We start from the raw sequence: 18,658 nt of genomic DNA on the forward strand, positions 1-18,658 counted from the left end.
TTCATTCACATTCAAGTCAGCTAACTTTAGCCACCGGTAATATATGACGAGATCAAGGGAAGCTGTAGCAGTGAAATGCCTGAGTGTACAGAATTGAGCAATTTCCTATGTTATTGCTGAAAATACAATTAATTTGCTAGAGGAAATATATGTTGCCCTATTTGTTCTGATCTGCAGGTAAACATGACTGATACCAGCAAATGATGTTGTTTGATTATGTTTAACATTGCCTCTATTTCATCTAGTCTACTTTCTATTTGCATCTGTGGAAACCAACATCAACCTCTTCTCTCAGACTTTTCAATATTACAAAATGTCTTCAAACCTCCTTCCTCTTGTGCAAAATTGACTTCACAGACACACCATATCTTTACTGGCAGTGATATTTCGACATGCGCACAACCCCTTGCAACAAACTTACTCTTTGCTCTAAAAGCGTTACAATTTGTTTTCATGGTAAAACCACGAGATCAAAGATGAGCTGAGTCCACACTGCCACCTGAACTACACCAACACAACTTTAACCAGGCCATAAAATTAGATATAATCTCATTTCATTTGACATATATTGATTTGTATGTTATTGTGCGGTTGTCAAGGTCATGGATTTACCACAACTTTCGTAATGCACTAAGGAAGGTCACTCTTAGAGGAGAGTCTGTGCATGTGTGTGTGTGTGTGTGTGTGTGTGTGTTTGGCGTGTATAGACAAATAGCTGGGTGGTTCCAATATACAGCTGCATTTTACCTGAATGTTTGAGTTAGGGTTGGCTGCAACTTGTTTTGAAGTGTGTGTGAAAGTGAAAAGGCCGTAGTGTGCTTGATCATGAGGCTCCTGCAAGACACAGATTAGCATTCAGATAAGCAGTGCTGTGTGCATACTGCATACGTACAGTATACTGGAGGCTTCATGGTTTGTGTGCTTAGCTAAACTGGGATCATATAGATGCTCGGCCTCCTGCCAGAGCAAGAGACGCTTTGCAAATACAGACCTGGGTCAAAGAATCTGAGAAACCCTCAGGTACCGAGCAGGCAAACCTCTGGCGGGCCGTGTGAGAGGAGCTGTTTGTTTGACCACACATGAGGAATCTTGCGTGTGCTTCCATTTAGCAGCCAAGCTATATGTGAGTCCATATTAAACGAAGTTAAAACAGTCACTGCGAACCCTCGTCATTGATGGTAAGTACAGAGAAAGGTGGTCACTTTGTTTAGAAAGCAGTGCACATGGAGATATTCTGTGGTTAAAATACAGCACGAGTCACCTGAGACAGTTACATACACACTCACACATGTCACATGTGTCTTGTACGATGGTTTATATGTGACATACTATTGTAATTTGGTTAGTTGTTTGCTCTACATTGTTGTGTTGGCTTTTATATCTTCCTCTCCAGGGACGGCAGACACACACACACACACATGTGCAAGCGGGTACACATACAGTGGAGCTACCAAAATACACAATGTATGCACAAGTTGTTTGCATATGTAAATGAGCTCTCCAGAATTTCACCTACACCCACACTACCCAAAGAAAGAAATTAAATACTGATCAATCAAGTTATAGTAATGTCGCACAATGCTGTGTTTAATGGTTGTTCCAAAGTTAATTCACTATTCCTGTATCTGAAATGGCTGATTTTAGAGAATACCTAATCGTTAATCAGTGAAATACAGGCAATAAAACTTAATTCCTGTATTTTCAGATCATGATATGTTGATATAAGTTTGTTCTGTTTGTAAGTCAACTGAATGAAATGATTCATGAACATTGAAACTCTCCAAAAGTCAAACACACTCATCATTTGAAAACCAGCGGTAAAACATATCATTGGGGCGGCTGTGGCTGAGGGGTAGAGTGGTCGTCCTCCAACCTGAATGTCGGTGGTTCGATCCCCAGTCTGAACATCCTGCATGCCGAAGTGTCCTTGGGCAAGATGCTGAACCCTGAATGGCCCCCATAGAATAACAAAGTGCTGGGATAGATGCACTGTATGAATGTGTGTTTGATTGGGTGAATGTGAAACTGTAGTTTAAAGCGCTTTGAGTGGTCATCAAGATTAGAAAAGCGCTATATAAATACAAATCCTTTTAAATCCATCATGAACTACAGTAACTATCGCAAATGTCATCCGCTTCTTCACAAATTCTATTTAGTTTATAATATAGTCTATAAAATACTTTTTTTACTTGTAATAAATGAACATGTCCAGTATGAGCCGCCCTGATGTCACAGGGGGACACCGCAGGGGACACTGCAGGGGACAGTGTGTCTGTGTACTGACACTCCCGTTGACATGCAACGTGTTACTGACGGTATGTAAACTTCAGGACAAATGTGCGGATGATGACCCGCCCCCAGGAGGGCGGGCTCAGACATGGGGTGAATGGCAGACTGGAAGAGGGCGGGGCCGCTGTGGAAATTACTACATCCAGGCTGAGTGACTGAGAGTCTGCCACCATCACTGCGCTCACACGACGACCGAACCAGACGTGATTCCTACTGAACCGGCGTATTTTCCTTTTTTTCACTGCATCTGTTCGTCTCCAGACCGAGAGCTGATCTGTTCCCTTCTGTGCCATGGCCACAGGAGAAGGAGATGAAGAATACTCCAACACCAGTTTGTTGAATAAGCCGCTCGACTCGGACGGCATCAAGCTCGCTAGGAAGGTGGGTACAATTCGATTCAACCGTCGCTTCTCATTCCTTCTCTCGTTTAAATCGGTCGCCTCAGATTCGACACATGGGGGCGAAGCGGCTGCTCCCCGTTTCACGTGTTCTTTGTTAAAGAAAGAACATGCTGGGAGTGGATCGAGCACACCGGTCCAATGGCATTTTTAAGGAGTGACTCAAATCGCGCCTTGCCTATTGTCATATTTCGATACAGGAGTGGCCCAATAAATCACCCTATAAATAAAGATCAATAAAATATATTTCCATGGTTCAGGGAAATAACTTTGAAATCCTTCTTTTTTATTATTATTATCTATAGACAATAATCATATAGGTTTTCTATGCACTCATTCACCCAGACACTGAGCTATATTTAAACCGTTAACGTGCCACTGTGCGCTCCTGGTGGCTGCCCCCCCCCCCAAACCGTTCATATTGGTGGTATTTCTTATCGCATACATGTCTGCGTGGCTCACAACATTTAACAGTAAATATATATTTGTGTTCGTGTGTTTGTGTATATATATACATATATATAATCACATATCGGTGTTTCTCTTTATCATAAGTCTGTGTCTCATTAAAGTATTGGCATAGATGACTGAAGAATGGGGATCTATCAAACACAGTTGCAGGGTGTTTCCTCAATCGACCACATGAGAGATCTGGGTTACATCCTTCACATCATTTAATGTGGATCAGATAAAGATGCGTTCAAGGGCTTCTCTGAACCCCTCCCACCTCCTTAGAGAAGGGACTCCACTTCTGTCACCTGTCTGCATATATTAATTAGAACGAAGTATTAAAGATGAGAAAAATGTTGTGTGTCAGAAATAACACGACGGCATTTCTGTTTTGTTTTATTTGACCGTAATACAAGTCGGCCTTTTTTTTTTGCATCAGCATCTTAATTCATTGACATATTAGTGGCGTTTTAGGAAAAAGAAGAGATCACGGGTTTTATAGTTTTTCTTTTTCATCGAAGTCAAATCGCAAAATCAAAGGAAATCCCCCTTTTGTTAGTGATTCCTGGACAGATCCCATATTTCCCATGTCCCTGAATGCAGCAGGAAATCGCCACCAAGGCGACGTGTCAGATAATGAGGGAGCTGACAGCGGTGCATTTCTGAAACATCTCAGTCCTCTAACAACTTTCTTTTGTCGAGTATTGGACTTTAGTGTTTTGCAGGTGGAAGCCAAATACATTATTCATATTTCGAGTGGAAAAAGACCCACCCACCCATTCCTCATGCCTCTGACTGTCTGTAGCATGTTAACTGTTCATGGGGCAAACATATTGCAACAAGTTACTGGAGTTGTGGCCTTTGAGGTGGAGATGTGAGGCTGTGTTTCATGTCAGGTTTCATTGGAATGAGAGGAATACTAGTTTTCTTATTACACCATACCCATACCTCCTTATGATTCATACTGCCAAGAGCAGGTGTATTGTTTCAAAGCTATGGGAGCCTTAATACGCTGTCACAAAGAGACATTTCTGTGACAGTTGCATAAAAACCGTAGGTGCACACTCCCTGCATTGTCTGTTAAAAACGAGGATGAGCAAACATGTAAATAATCTTGTGCATGTGTGGAGCAGGTGTTGGTGAATATCAGCCCTGAAGTTGTTTGGTCACGAGCCTCTGTGAGGTGCAGAGGGGCTGCAGTGACCACTCCTTCCCCGGCTTTACAGCTTTATTTCTGAGTTGTAGAGGGAATGTGTAAAAGTAACATGGCAGGGTGTAAAGTTTGATCCATGAGACCCTGCACTCACTCACCACAGAGGCTTGACCTAAATCGACCCAAGTCCTTCGAGGCCAGCCGCCGCTGTGTTCCGCCACTGCAGTTTGAATATTGCTCCTGTGCTTTTGAAGGTGCTGCTGATGGTGTCTCGTTTCAGCCAGGAGCATGTTTATCACCTAAACAAAGGCATGACTGGCTGCTTCAACAAGATGTGGTCATAGCAACGTTTTGTGTTTGTCTGTTCTCTTATCCTGAGCTTCATTGACGACAAAAACTGATTATGTGCCTGCAGTTCAAGGACATTTTGCACCAGCTGATCTTGAAACAGATCTTCTGTTCAGCGTGGGGCTATTAACAGAAGCAGTCAAATTCTTTGACCACTTGAAAAAACGGGGCTGACTAGGCAGCGCCAAACACAACCTCATGATTGGTCAGGGAGGAGGGTGTGTTTTCTCTGTGGGTAACAGTGGTCAGATCACTGGTCACGCTGGCAGCCACCCATTCCAGTGCTAAGTCGGTCCAGGCCGCTGCCAAGGTGCTCTTGCCCTGGCGTTTGCTGTGTGTGAGTGACACCATGCTGTTGTCATGTCCTGGCACTAATCATTGGTGATTTGTGTGGCCATTAAGAGTTGTTTAGAGTCGTGACTGTGGAGTAAATTATTACATATACAGTGAGGAAGAATGAGCTTTTGTTAGGGTACCAAGGGTTTCTTGTTTCCCAGTGGCTGCCCCTGGCTTCTGCCAAATATGCTGCATGGTGGCTGCTTTCTGCCAGCCGCACTTTCCTGACTCCTTAAGACTCTTGCTGATTTAAAAACTAAGAGCACATTCTTTGTGAGGCAGTTACAAATGTATTATTGTCTTAATTGGACTAGTGAAACATAATAGGGAGGAGAGTTGAGACGAACTGCAGTTGGAGGATCAGATAGTTGTGTATTTCTTTTTTTTTAACAATGTTTTGTATTAATTTCCAATAAGAACATACACAACACATTGACACATACCACACAAGTTGCACAGTGAAATGCAGGCGAACTTCACTGCATACACATACATACAAAAAAATAAAACAAAACAAAAAAACAAATACAAAATAAAAAAATAATAAATAAAGATAAACACGCACACAAACATACATACCTACGTAAAATAATAACAGTAATACATAAAATAAAAATGTCACATTCAATATCCCTACAGATAGATATGATCTACTGTTGCCTGAGAAAGTCCATTAAGGGTGTCCACACCTCTTCAAATTCCTGTGCTTTTAATTCTAAGCCAGTGGAGTGTGCTGCTATGAAGCACTATCTGTTGTCAATTGTTGTAGATTTAACGTATAATTTAGTGGCGCAGGGTATGCCAAAGCCTGGAAAAGGTTTGTGCACAGCTGCAAAAAACTTTGGGTGGTTTCTCCCAGAGTTCCCTAATGCATATCCATGGAGTGTTTGTTGGGCATTACCTTTTTACAGTAAAAAGGCTGATCGCACGTTTACACAAAATATCTTCGTCATTGATTAACTCTGTATTTTCTGTTCTTTCTCTTTTTTTTCTTAGCATGATGACGGGAACAAGTTGTCAATCTGCAACAAGTTGTGCTATGCCGTCGGTGGCGCACCCTACCAGATCACTGGATGTGCCCTGGGCTTCTTTCTGCAGATTTATCTTCTGGATGTTGCTCAGGTGAGTTGCTCAAAGTTAATTTGAAATCTTTCCTCAGATTGTGTATTCACCACTGTCCTTCAAACACTGTCCTGCCACAGTTTGAAGGCATGGCTCTGTGCATGATCCTTCCTGTGGCCTCAAAGCACCTCTTTAATTAGTTCTCATACAAGCGCACAAACAAAGGGTCTGACTGTCCAGGATAAAATGAAGAGGTGGAAAAGATCTCGCTCTTCTCTCCACAATTATCTCCATGATTGGGCTCTACAGTATGAACAGGCTTAGAAGGGTTGGTTCAGAAAAATGCAGGGAAGGGGGTGGGGGGGGGGGGGTGATGAGGAGCGGCTCTTTTTAATAGGCTCTGACACTAATCTGATGGTTAGGGCAAAAATAATGTGCAAGTCAACAGCCTCCCGTGGTTTAGCTTTGTCTGGCCACCAGGACTTTTGATTAAGAGTATATTGGGTAACCCAGCTTGGTGCCAATTGTACAGTCGGGAGTACAGTACTCATGCTGCGGGTGAACAACAGACACGGTTAGGTTTATACATTTTTATATACTGGCAACAGTTGCACTAACTTTTGTGTCCTCATCTGCAGCTGGATCCCTTCTATGCCTCCATCATTTTGTTTGGTGGCCGAGCATGGGATGCAGTGACGGACCCCACAGTGGGATTCCTGGTCTCCCGGAGCCCATGGACACGTTTCGGGCGCATGTTGCCCTGGTAGGTCTACTCAACTTTTTTTTCTTCTTATGTGGTTCATTTGTCTACAGCACCTTCCTACTCTAGCTGTGTTATTCAGGTTTTGTTGCTAAAGCCCACTAGTGTCATATATCCTCCCATTTGTTAATGCGTATGTGGGGCGGCTCTTATCGTCACTGAGTCAGACCATCGGTTGCAACTTTTCCAGGAACACATGTGTCAATGGGGCGGGGCTTTGTGCCAGCACTCTGCAATGTCATCTCCCAGGAGGGGTTAGTGTACGTCATGCTATTGCAACCACTGCTGTACAAATTCCATGTTGCCCACACATGTGCGTGTGTTCGCTGACCCTCCCACCCCCCTCTCTCCATTTTACTCACGCACACTCACACACAGCTGCTGTGATACATGTGGGCAGTCGAATAATCAACTGAAAAGTGACTCCAGTTGAAATGGTCCAGGCTGCATCACTGAGGCCAGAAGTCAAAGAGTTTTTCTAATTGGAACAAACAGATAAAAGCAATCCCTGCAGCTAGCGTGGCCTCGGGCATGGCTTCGACAGATCTAACTGCTTCCTGCTGCTGAGTGTGATTCTTAAAGGAAACACTTTTCCTGGAGGATTTCCACTGCAGCTGCCTCATTTTCAGCTGTTTGACATTTTGCTGGTTCAAAATGAAATCTTGAGATATTCTTTGATTCAGACAAAAAACAATCACGCCCTTTCTTGGAAATTTCATGGAGAGCAGCCAGACCCGGACCGTAATTATCTGTGGCCGGGGTGTGGCAGTCGCAATGTGGAAGCGGCCTGTGATGCCTCAGACCACAGAAAGCCATTGACCCTTTTCCTTTTCAGCCTCCATATCCCCTCCCCCCACATCTTTGCATCTTAGCAACCAAGAAGGGGTTCGACGTCTAAATATCAGACCGTGCTTTTTGTCCTCCAATGTGGTTCCTTCGCCGCCCAATACTGCCGGGGACCCCTATGGAACTCAGAGGGGTATAACTCAAACGGCTAGATAAGGGGGTTGTAGGGTGTCAGCCTGAGCAGCTGGTTAAAGTGGCTGCCAGCCTCTTGTCAGCACTGTAGATGTTGTAGAGCTACCTTCAGCAGTAGGTGGGAACATGCAGTTCCTCAAGGGGTGATCTGGGCACAACATGTTCACGCGGATGCAAAGGCGACACTTTCACAGGATGAGTGAAAGCTTGGAGGGTCTAGGTGTGGCGCTACACCAGCTTATGTGCCATGATTGAAAATACAATCTCCCTTGTTGCTTCAGAAACCTTGTGTACTCAGAGGAGCCATAACGATCCCTGGGGATTCTCACATCAGTTTCCTGCGTTTATATTCCCATGTGGGCGGCAACAGTGAGAACACCTTCGTAATTAATTTAGAGATCAATGGAATGATTGTCCTGTTTTGGTTAGCAGTTCCTGTGACGTGTTAGATATGTACTTCTTTGGAAAAGGAATGAGTAGGGCAGTTACCAAATATATTCAAATGACTCCTTGAAATGGACAAGGCTGGGCAAGTAGAAAACAAATGATGATTATGGATTTTGCAACCTATTTACAACTTTGGTGTTTGTTTAATTCCTAGTTAAACTTAACTTTGAAGAATATTTCTACAAGTCAGGACTCTTATTTTTTTGTGTAACTAAAGGTTGAATCTAATTTTCAAGCAAAAAGTACCGCCTATCTTTTCTCAAAACAGTGAAGCTTTGCTATATGCGGTAAATTAAGATGAGTCAAGCTCAACTAACTTGATGTTGTAATGTCAAGGCTGTAATTTTCACAGAGTCAGATCATCTCAGGATAAGATAGAGGAATGACTGGCATGTTGGGTCTCCTCACGCCCCCTTCCGCCTATAGCTGAGAAGTGAGGGAATGAGTTAAAGGAGAATAGCTGCGATTCAAAAATTCTGCGTTTAGGCAGTGGGGGAGGGGAGAGCAGTCAGGCTGGCTCCTCATTGGTCCGGCCCCAACACACCACCGGCCTCGGCCAATCGCGGCCGCTCAGACGGGCCGGTCAGGATTTTTAAAGAGTGGCTGTGGAATTCAGTGGGGTTACTCCAGTTCAAGGTGTGGGAGCCGAGCAGAATGATTCTCCCTGTTGCCGCGGAGCTTCTGGAGCGGTCACAAGTGACGAGCTGCAGCGTTGCGCCTCTCAATTTTATATGCTTTTATTTAGAACACTGCCTGTTAGGTTTCTTTGTTCACTGTCGATGTTAAAAAACAATTCTAACACAACTTTAATAAATAAAAGACCTGATGTCTGTCGTGGCCAATTTACATTCAGAACTAGAAAATGTGTGTGGGGGGGGGGGGGTTCCCAAATATTCAAGGTTTATTTCCTCATGAATTTGGTCTTTCTCCGATTTCTTAAGTTACCATTGAAACTCTGGCGTCAAGGCCTCGGACCCGCATGTTATGCAAATTTTCTCTTTCATTGCAGCTGCTCGCACGCATGCAATCCCAATGAGGGCAGCCCGGAAGAAGGGAACACAGGTGTCAGTCTCGTCACCTCGCTGCTCCCGAGTCAGCACGGCTATTTCAGATGACATTTGAATATGATTTCAGTTGCGGCCTTTGGACAGAACATGTATAGCCTCCTGTGTCGCTGCAGACCTGCAAGCTCGGTACACAATCTTAGCTCAGCCCTGCACACTTTTTAAAGAACGGTATGCATAGAGAAAGACGGCACTGGCAAGTTTTATTTTGAAACATTTCAGCAGTTTTGTGTGGCAAGCGATGTATATTTTTCCTAGATTGAATATGAGCGGGATGTGGCGTATTTAATCTGGTAGATGTTCCACAGAGGAATTTAACAGTGAAAAAAAATCATCAAACATCTGCCCCGACCTGCACACCACTCCTAGCACACACCCAACCTCGCTGCCAACTAGGTATACAGTTAATCACATAACATGCATGAGAGAGCTCATTGGACGCTGCACCTCCCCATGCTCCTCTCTTTAGAGCTCATGCTGTTCGTCTAACTTTTAAGTCCATTAAGTTGATCAGCGGCGAGTTCTGCTGTGGCGAGAAGCTGCGTCACTCTATTTATACACGGCAATGACACGCATTCCGTACAAGATACATAATTTCATATCCTGTCAGATAAGAATGAATCACCCAATGGATATAGTCCCCCCCCCGGGAATAGATGGACAAACCAAACGCTAGATGGGCTTCTCCTAAGGCAGGCTCATTTGTTCCCCCTACCCTGTACGTCAGAGGTGTGATTGTACTCACAATCTGATTGGAGAGCACCCACGTGACCACAAGAGGAAGGTGAAAAGAGGTCAGGAAGTAACCAATGGAAATCCATTCTCACTGTACATCTGCTTTTCTTTTTTTATTCCGGTAAATGACCTCACGGGAACATTGTGTAAGGAAGCGGGGGAGATGGAGTACACGATGGCACGGATGTGTTGACAAACGTATGACATGTTCCTGGTCACATTGAAACTCTTTAAAAAGGGAACAACCCCCCCCCCCCCCCCCCCCATGAGAGCATCATTACTGCAACAAAGTTTGTTTATCAGGAAACTCAAATTTTACAGGAAACTCAAACTTTAGAGGAAACTGAAATTTGATCCTCTCATAACCTTCAGAACCAGCCACACTTCTTCTCCAGCTCAAATCGAATCCACATATGTGAACACCAGGACCATGATATGTGAGAAAAAGTAACTTTTCACTCTCCGCGGAGGAGGAGTTGGCACAAACTGAAAGAAGGACACACTCCAAAGGGCCACAATTTGTTATGTAACACATGGCCCCTCTCTTCATGTTTGTTGACAGACTGAAGAGAACGTCACGCTCGAGTAGGATCCAGTTTCATCCACTGATGTTGTTGTTGTCTTCCCCCCCATCTCCCCCCTTCCTCCATGTGCAGGATCCTCCTCTCGACCCCACTGGCTGTGGTCGCTTACTTTCTTATTTGGTACGTTCCTCCCTTCGAGGACAGCAAAGTCATCTGGTACCTTTTCTTCTACTGCCTCTTCCAGACCCTTCAAACTGTGAGTAGCACACTCTCTCTCTCTCACTTACACACACACGTACACAAACACGCACACACACAAAGTTCCTCGCAGTACAAGGTCATAGAAAATGTTTGCCTTTCTGATAGGATTTTCCTTATCTACCCCTTTAGTGGCTAAACAAAATAAAGGTTATTATGTGGTAAATAACCTTGAGTTACCATAACCATTGCAGTGCCTGTTTTAAACCTGCCTGTATATAATGGGCTGTGTTCTTGGCCCGTGGTGATGCTGGTTGAGGTATTCTTTCTGAAACTGTAAAAGTGGCCTTTAATAGAGTCAAGGCAAATGAAGATCTGCTGTGGGGCCCTAAACCTTATTGCCGATAAGCTGAACGGTCCTAGAGACATGTGGGCCACAGCAGATAGATGGAGATATATCTTATCATCACATAGTGTAATTATGCCTGAATACACACATTTGCCAGGAAATCCTTGGAGGATGTTGGCTTAGCTAAAGGAAACTGCTACTGATTTATCTCATTGTCCAATTTTCTGAAATTTAGAAGATCTACTTCTACCTGTTTCGACCAAAAAGTGAACAATAGAGCTGCGTTCATTGCTGAATTATTTTTCTTTGCCTCCAGTGCTTCCATGTGCCATACTCTGCCCTCACCATGTTCATCACCTCGGATCAGAAGGAGAGAGACTCTGCCACTGCCTACAGTGAGTATCCCAAGAATCTCCTCACAGAAAACATATCGAGAGGTCACCTCCTCAGTGACCAAACATCTCTTGTGTTTCTTCCCAACCAGGGATGACGGTGGAGGTCCTGGGCACCGTGGTCGGCACAGCCATCCAGGGCCAGATAGTGGGCATGGCCAACGCGCCCTGCCTCCCGGGACCCGCCGAAATCGCTGCTGCACTGAACAACTCCAGCCTGTCTGTTGCACTCAATGACTCTGGGCCTGTCATTTCCCTGGAGGACACGGTAAATGGGCTAATGGCAACTGTTGGAACAGTGTGAACCGAAGATAAGTACAACTTGTGATACGGATTGTGTTCTCCCTTTCCTTCTTCCTGTACAGAGGGCGGCCTACATGATCGCCTCGGGTGTCATCTGCGCCATCTACGTCCTCTGCGCTCTCGTTGTGTTCTTCGGTGTGAGAGAGAAAAAAGGTAGAGCGTTAATTCCTCAATCAAACTGGCTTTATCTTTCAATTTAGATGCCTGTTATCCCTCATTAATGCTTTAAATCAAACAAAAAAATGAAGGAAGGAAACAAAATCAGATGTGATGTTGTTCTTGCCTTTTTAATTTAATATAATAGTGCAGGGTTTTTCACAAATTCAATCCCTGGAAAGAAGTGAAAGAAGTGTGTTCATCTGCATCTAATCAATAAAGATGAACACACTTCTTTCATGGGACAGAGCTGTTGCTGACGTGTTCGCTGATGCACAATTTGGAGTGGCTGTCGGCGGACGGGCTGCGTAAAATCAATCAGGCTCTGGTTGTAGCCTGGTGACCAGTGAACAGACTGATGAGACACGTTTGTCCAGTAAAGTCTGAGTCTGAGAGGCAGCTGCTCACGTCAGATGAACTGTAAACCTGTGCTAAAGGATTGTTAAGAGATAAATGGGACTGAAAGTGAATGTTATTTTTCATCTGTGTTAATTCTCTCCTCTTTTCCCTCCTTGCAGATTCTTGTCGTCCCAGGTCGGAGCCTGTGTCTTTCTTCCAGGGAATTAAGCTGGTGATGGGACACGGGCCGTACGTCAAGCTGGTCATGGTCTTCCTCTTCACCTCACTGGGTTTCATGGTGCGTTTAGAGACATTCACAATTATCAGTATTTTAATCACATCTATAAGTCTGCATCTCCGGGATGTTTGTTTTCTTTCTATTTGTTCAACGGGTTCTTCTGATCTTCAGTGTTTAGATTGCTCAGCCTGTTTGCGAGCCGCAGTTTATATGGTTTTGTTGGGTCAGCACGTTGTGTGTGTGTTTAGACATTACAATTTGCTTGTGTGTTTGTACCCACAGCTCCTGGAAGGAAACTTTGCTCTGTTCTGCAGCTCCACCCTTGGCTTCAGAAACGACTTTCAGAATATTTTACTTGTCATCATGGTGAGCAAACATTCACTCACACACACACACACTCAAACTCACACTTGCACTCACACTCACAGAGACAGTGTCTCCATGACTTCTGATGACTCCACTCTTACTGACTTACTCCAACCTTAATATGTCTTTCCCTTAAAATGTAAGGATTTACTTGATTCGCCATGATGTGTGTAAAGAGATTTAGGTCACCGCAACATGAGTAATACCTGGACCACACACACAGAAGCAGGTGGCCTTTCCAGACAATTGCTAGGTGCAACGTTCCCATGGCAATGACCACATTCCCCTCCTCGTCTGAAACCTAACAGCCTCTGAGTTTGTGTGGAATACGTGAATCCATTATCTCCAGAGTGCAGACAAAAGCTTTGACTCCCAGGATCACCACATGAATCGTCTTCGGTTACAAAGCCCCTCTGGACTTGGGTCAGACAGCGGCTCCTGGAGGCCCATTTCCATGATGTGTGTCCACTCCGCCTGAATGGCATCCCGTTCCCACGGACAGTAGAGGAGACACACTGGCTTCTCCTTTTAATGACCTGCCCTGCAAAGAGATATTTCACTCATGAAAGAACCGGTCGGCCTTTCGTCCCTGGCGGCTTTTATTCCCAATTTATCCAAGGATGTTCCGACTGTAGCACGCCCAGCTCGACTGTACAGGGTGAGAAAGTACAGGTTAAAGAGGCCGAAAAGATTACACATTTTGATCCTTGACTTTATGGAAAGGATTACAGAGGCAAGTTAGTGACCTTTTTTTAATTTAAGTCATTCAAGTTCATTTATTTAGTTAAATTACCTTTCAGGGGCTTCACCACGGAGCTTTCAGAGAAGCTGTCCCTTTTATGAAGTTACTCTTGATCAGCGCTAAGAGATTCTAATCCTCACCTTCACTAATGTGAACAGACTGGTGGACTAATCTGAGAAGCCCGGCTCTCGTAAGAACAAAGATCTGTTGCACAAATCAAACTAACGGGCGTTATGTAAGAGGACGGTAAAGGTCAAATGTAATGAAACATTGTGTGAGAGAGCATCAGGAGTTCATCAAATGACGTCAAACAAAAAGAGCCTTGTGTGTTGCCTTTTTTGTCAAAGTGAAGCACGTTGCAGAAAGCATGCCACACCGCACATTGTTCCCGACCTCGATGCTGCACGACAGATTAGTGCATTATCAAGAGCTGGACAGTGTTTACACCAGAGAAGAGGCCAAGTATGTCGTGCTGCAGTGTTTCATTCGGAAGGAACTCACTGAGGTTTGCTTTATGAGGTCCATTTATAGGATAAAGGCCCATTAATGGATAATGAATGTGTTGATTCAGAAAGTCCAGAGTCTCTCCCTTGGACATTTGCGTTCTCACATCCAGCCCCTCCAGAGAATGTCCGGAGATTATCTTGAGGTTCCGTGCATTAAAACACAGACACGTATGTGCAGTGAGACAGAAGAGATGTGTGGGAAGTTTATCTCTCAGCATGGCATCTCACTCCTGTCCATCAGAAGAGGTGGTGGAAAACCGACAGTTTCACACAGGCCTTTGTGTTATCTCTCCCTTATTCAAACACTGTGGGGAGCAGAGGTCATACTGATCCGACCGAGCCCTCTGCCCACTCCCGGAGGGTCTATAGGATGACCCCTGTGAAGTGTTGCATCACATCGGACTCTGGTCTTGTTTTGGGAAGAGCAGGAGAAGCCGTGTGCTCTTCCGCTGTTGTGTTTGGCAGGTGCACGGTGGGTCGGAGGTGCTTCAGCATCGCCACGCTTCAAGGTCTGAAGTGGAAGCCGAGGCATTCTGAGAATTCACCTCATGTCCTGTTCCTTTACTTTAATGTAACGTGACACACATCATCATCCAGACTTTCTTCTCCAAAATCATGTTAGTCAGTAATAAAGCACCTTATGTGGGATTTATGTGTGTGTAAAAACGAAACAGCTGGTTAACCAGTATTTGAATGTTGTTTTTTCTTCTCTCCCCACAGCTTTCCGCTACTCTGGCCATCCCCTTCTGGCAGTGGTTCCTCACTCGCTTTGGGAAAAAGACGGCGGTTTATACTGGCTCCTTGGTAAGAGCCACAGTTCCATCCAGAAACCACTTCTAAGTCAAATTAAGTCTGTGTGATTGACGGGAATAGAGTGTTATCCTAGGTGCTGCGAGAAAAACTGCCTGAGAGACTTAAAGACTTGCTTTAAGTCTCTCAGGCTTAAAGCAAGGCCATGGGGCCCCACTTGTGAGCCCCATGGCAGTGGGGCTCACAAACAAGCCCCCCCCATCACACTGACTCTGCTGACCCCCCCCCCCCCCCACCCTCGCACATAATTTATAACACTACATTATTGGCACTACCACCAATCTTTGCACCTTAAAACCGAACACAACACATTTACTGTATATATTATTTTTTCGATATTGTTGTTTTTTTTATATTGATGTTTATATTGCTCTATATTGTTGTTTTTATATTGTTGTTTGTAAAGTGCACCAACCACACCAAGGCAATTTCCTGTATGTGAAAATATACAAGGCAATAAAAAGAATTCTGATTCTGATTCTGATTCTGATTCTGATTAGGGAGTAAATCTGTGCAGGGCAGCTGATCTGCTGCGCTTTCATGGTCTCATAGAATTCTCTTCTTTCCAGTCTGTGGTTCCCTTCATGATCCTGGTGGTGTGTCTGAAGAGCAACCTGATCGTCACCTACATCGTCTCCTTCGCTGCCGGGGTCGGAGTGGCCGCAGCCTTCCTGCTGCCCTGGTAAGACCATTGCTGTTGCTGGGTCAGCTTTTTACATGCAGGATCATCGAGTGTGTGTAGCTGCTCCCAGACATGCACTGAACTCCAGATAATCTCCAGAAAGTCTCTGGAGGAGCTGTGAGAGCGCAAATATCATATCTGAAAAACAGCTTCTGTGTGAAACCAGCGCTGACTCTTGACTCTCTATCTCTCAGGTCCATGTTGCCCGACGTTGTTGATGATTTCCAAGTGCAGAACCCGAACTCCAGCGGCCACGAAGCTCTCTTTTACTCCTTCTATGTCTTCTTCACCAAGTTTGCCTCGGGAGTCTCCCTGGGCATTTCCACTCTCAGTTTAGAGTAAGTACTCACATGATAGAACACAATCACACAACCTGCATTCTACTTGTGTTGTAGGGGCTTTATCCCATAGATAGAAAAAAAAAAGTCAAAATGAGGCTTAGTCAAATCTCCCAGCACCCAAATCCCTCTTCAAAGTGAGGAATTCCTTTAACTGTTAACCTTTTAAGGGGTGTGTATGGGTGGGTGGGTGTGTGTGTGTGTGTATCGCATGACTGACTTTACATCGGTGTCAGCTTTTGATCTGTGATTTGGTTTGGAAACTTGCCTTAATTAAAGATCTCCGCTCTACCCAAATGTATGACTGTAGTCTATATTTCTATAGAACAGTTGTACATAGAGTTTAATTGTAATGCTTGTGTTTTCAGTTTCTTGACCGTGTGTCGTCTCTCTTTAGTTTTGCAGGCTACATCAGCAGAGGCTGCTCTCAACCAGAGGAAGTGCACATAACCTTGAAGGTGCTGGTTTCCGGCGCGCCCGTCGCTCTCATCTTAGTTGGCTTGGTCATTTTGTACTTTTATCCAATCGATGAGGAGAAAAGGCAGGGCAACCGCAAACTGCTCCAGGAACTGAGGTATGACCTGGTTTAAATCCTCTTTCTCTCTTGTGTTCATGCGTCTGAGAAGCAAACGTCCAACTGAAGATGCTCTTGATTTCTTGCAGGGACAACGAGACAGATTCAGAGACAGATTCGACAGAGCTGGCCATCATCACGTAGGACGACCCCGTGGACCAATCGGGTGATCGACCTGGCACTTTGCACTGGACAGGACCTCGGACCTGTCGGCCTTCTCGCATCACAGAGACACCGCTCTGTCTAATCACACCGCTGCTGTTGCACCCCCCAGAAACTTGTGTGCGTTTCTCAAAAGAATCACTTCAGCCACGCTGCGGTCTCTTTAAACAACAAACACACCTGCCACATCTGGGACTGTTTTCGTGCCATGAAATTCATTTCCTCTTTTATTCAGTCGGATCTCATGAAGCCTTAGGTTTTGTACAACTTCTGAGTATTGGACTTTTTCCCGTTAAAACTGCACGAAACCATGTAATGTGTTGGGATCATCATTTTGTCAGTGTTGCCATTACTGGTGCTACTCGCTGGAACTGAGCATATTCAATCCTCTTGCATACAACCAACAATAATGGCCTTGAGCGCTGAGCAACAAACAACTTTATCGTTCAGAGACGAAACCGTCGGAGGAAACTTGAACAAAGCGATAACGCCTTAATTTCTGATCTGTTTTGGGTTTTTAACATTCAAAATGGAGACTTGTGTGAGTCACTTGCTCCTGAGTCATTGACCTGACTTGCTGTGTATTGTGAGCATTTTGGAATGTGTTTTGTAATATGACAGTTTCTCCTGATCGTCAGTCAGTTTCCATCTCACTCCTGTCGCACTGTTGTTTCTTTTAAACTTCTATTTTTCTTAAAGAAGCCGTAATAATGTGATGTTGGAACCAATGGGCAGACAGTAACCGCTGTGGTCTCATTGTTGTTCCCAACCATTAAGCTGAAGCCACTACATAAGAAAGAGTTAGTTTGCACACGTAACTGCATTGATTATCCGGCAATTGAATTATTAACAGCTACTGAAGACAGGAAAAGCTTTTTTTCTCCAAATGCTTTCACTTCCTTAATATGGAGCAAAACAAATGGTGACTGCAGCCTGTACTACTTTAGAGATATCATTATTTAAATATTTATTAATTTGGATTCTACGGTCGTTGAATGTATGTTTGCTGGAAAGTCATGCCTTCTGCAGTATTTAAATCTACTTAAAGCCTATACGGTTTGTTTTCCAACTGAATAAAAAAAAGAGGTGGGAGTCAAAATAATTAAAAAAAAACATTCACCCCATTGCTTCTGCTCCATATGCGTTTGAAAAGGGAAGCGTATAATTGTGAGGGAAAAAAGCGGATGGGGAGGTGTGGAAGTGGACTTGTTGTAGCCTCCGTTGTTTGTTTTTTGTTTGACTCTTTATTTTTCGTGTGTTTATATTTTACATGTTTGATGCAACAACCTGGGATCTTTGTGAACGTCACAATCCCGGTGATATTTATGTTTGTTGATATGACAATGTGTTCTCATATGTTATACATACTGTTACATCTTCCACATGTTTCTGACAACTGAGTTGTCGATGTGAAAATGTTTGTCTATCAATTACTTTTTACAAGTTTTTTTTTTCCTCACCAGGTGGTCCTTATATCTGTATTAATGGATACTGTATGTGCCAACACAGTGCCATGCTCAACCCTAAACCCTGTTTCAACTGTAAATCCTGTAAATCTCATCCTGTTTTTTTCATGTTTCTTGTCTTTTACGGCTCCGTCTGTGAACTTCCCTCATAACTCTTGGGGTTGTAGCCAAATGTGTGAGCTTTAATCCCACTGGGACACACAGAAGCCTTGTGGACGTGCCTCCTGTGCATATGTAGATATTGTATGTAAACCTGTAAATATCTTTGATATACGTGGTTGCAAGTGAAATTAACGTTGTATATTGTTCTGTAGTAATTTAAGGAAAAGATGTTGAGACTGGGAAAAAAAGAGAGGTTAATAAATACTAATTGATGAAGTGTACATGAAGGAGATGTCGGCAAGTCTTTACTTAAAAGCAAAAAAAGATTTAATCAAGGAACAAAATTAAGGAGATTTTATTGGTTGTACTCTTACATCACACAGTTTGTCTG

The 18,658-nt window shown here is 44.0% G+C and overlaps 1 protein-coding gene across 1 annotated transcript; it reads left to right on the top strand.

Moving 5' to 3' along the window:
* The first annotated feature begins 2,437 nt into the window (after positions 1-2,437).
* On the top strand, positions 2,438-18,548 carry mfsd2ab (MFSD2 lysolipid transporter A, lysophospholipid b). Its single transcript, XM_062410348.1, has 14 exons — positions 2,438-2,670; positions 5,971-6,096; positions 6,675-6,799; positions 10,677-10,800; positions 11,408-11,486; positions 11,576-11,751; positions 11,849-11,939; positions 12,461-12,579; positions 12,802-12,885; positions 14,854-14,937; positions 15,513-15,625; positions 15,820-15,963; positions 16,361-16,537; positions 16,627-18,548. Exons 1-14 carry the CDS (start codon positions 2,581-2,583, stop codon positions 16,679-16,681), a joined length of 1,587 nt encoding a protein of 528 aa, XP_062266332.1. The 5' UTR covers positions 2,438-2,580; the 3' UTR covers positions 16,682-18,548.
* The last annotated feature ends 110 nt before the right edge of the window (positions 18,549-18,658 follow it).

The sequence above is a fragment of the Platichthys flesus genome, chromosome 17 (assembly GCF_949316205.1).
Source record: "Platichthys flesus chromosome 17, fPlaFle2.1, whole genome shotgun sequence".
NCBI classification, from domain to species: Eukaryota; Metazoa; Chordata; class Actinopteri; order Pleuronectiformes; family Pleuronectidae; genus Platichthys; species Platichthys flesus.

What these genes read in the sequence shown, in the direction of transcription:
- mfsd2ab (XM_062410348.1), top strand. Translation starts at nt 2,581, where the DNA reads ATGGCCACAGGAGAAGGAGATGAAGAATACTCCAACACCAGTTTGTTG. An exon ending in TCTTCCAGACCCTTCAAACT is followed by an intron (nt 10,801 to 11,407) that starts GTGAGTAGCACA and finishes CTTTGCCTCCAG; the next exon opens with TGCTTCCATGTGCCATACTC. An exon ending in CGGTGTGAGAGAGAAAAAAG is followed by an intron (nt 11,940 to 12,460) that starts GTAGAGCGTTAA and finishes CCCTCCTTGCAG; the next exon opens with ATTCTTGTCGTCCCAGGTCG.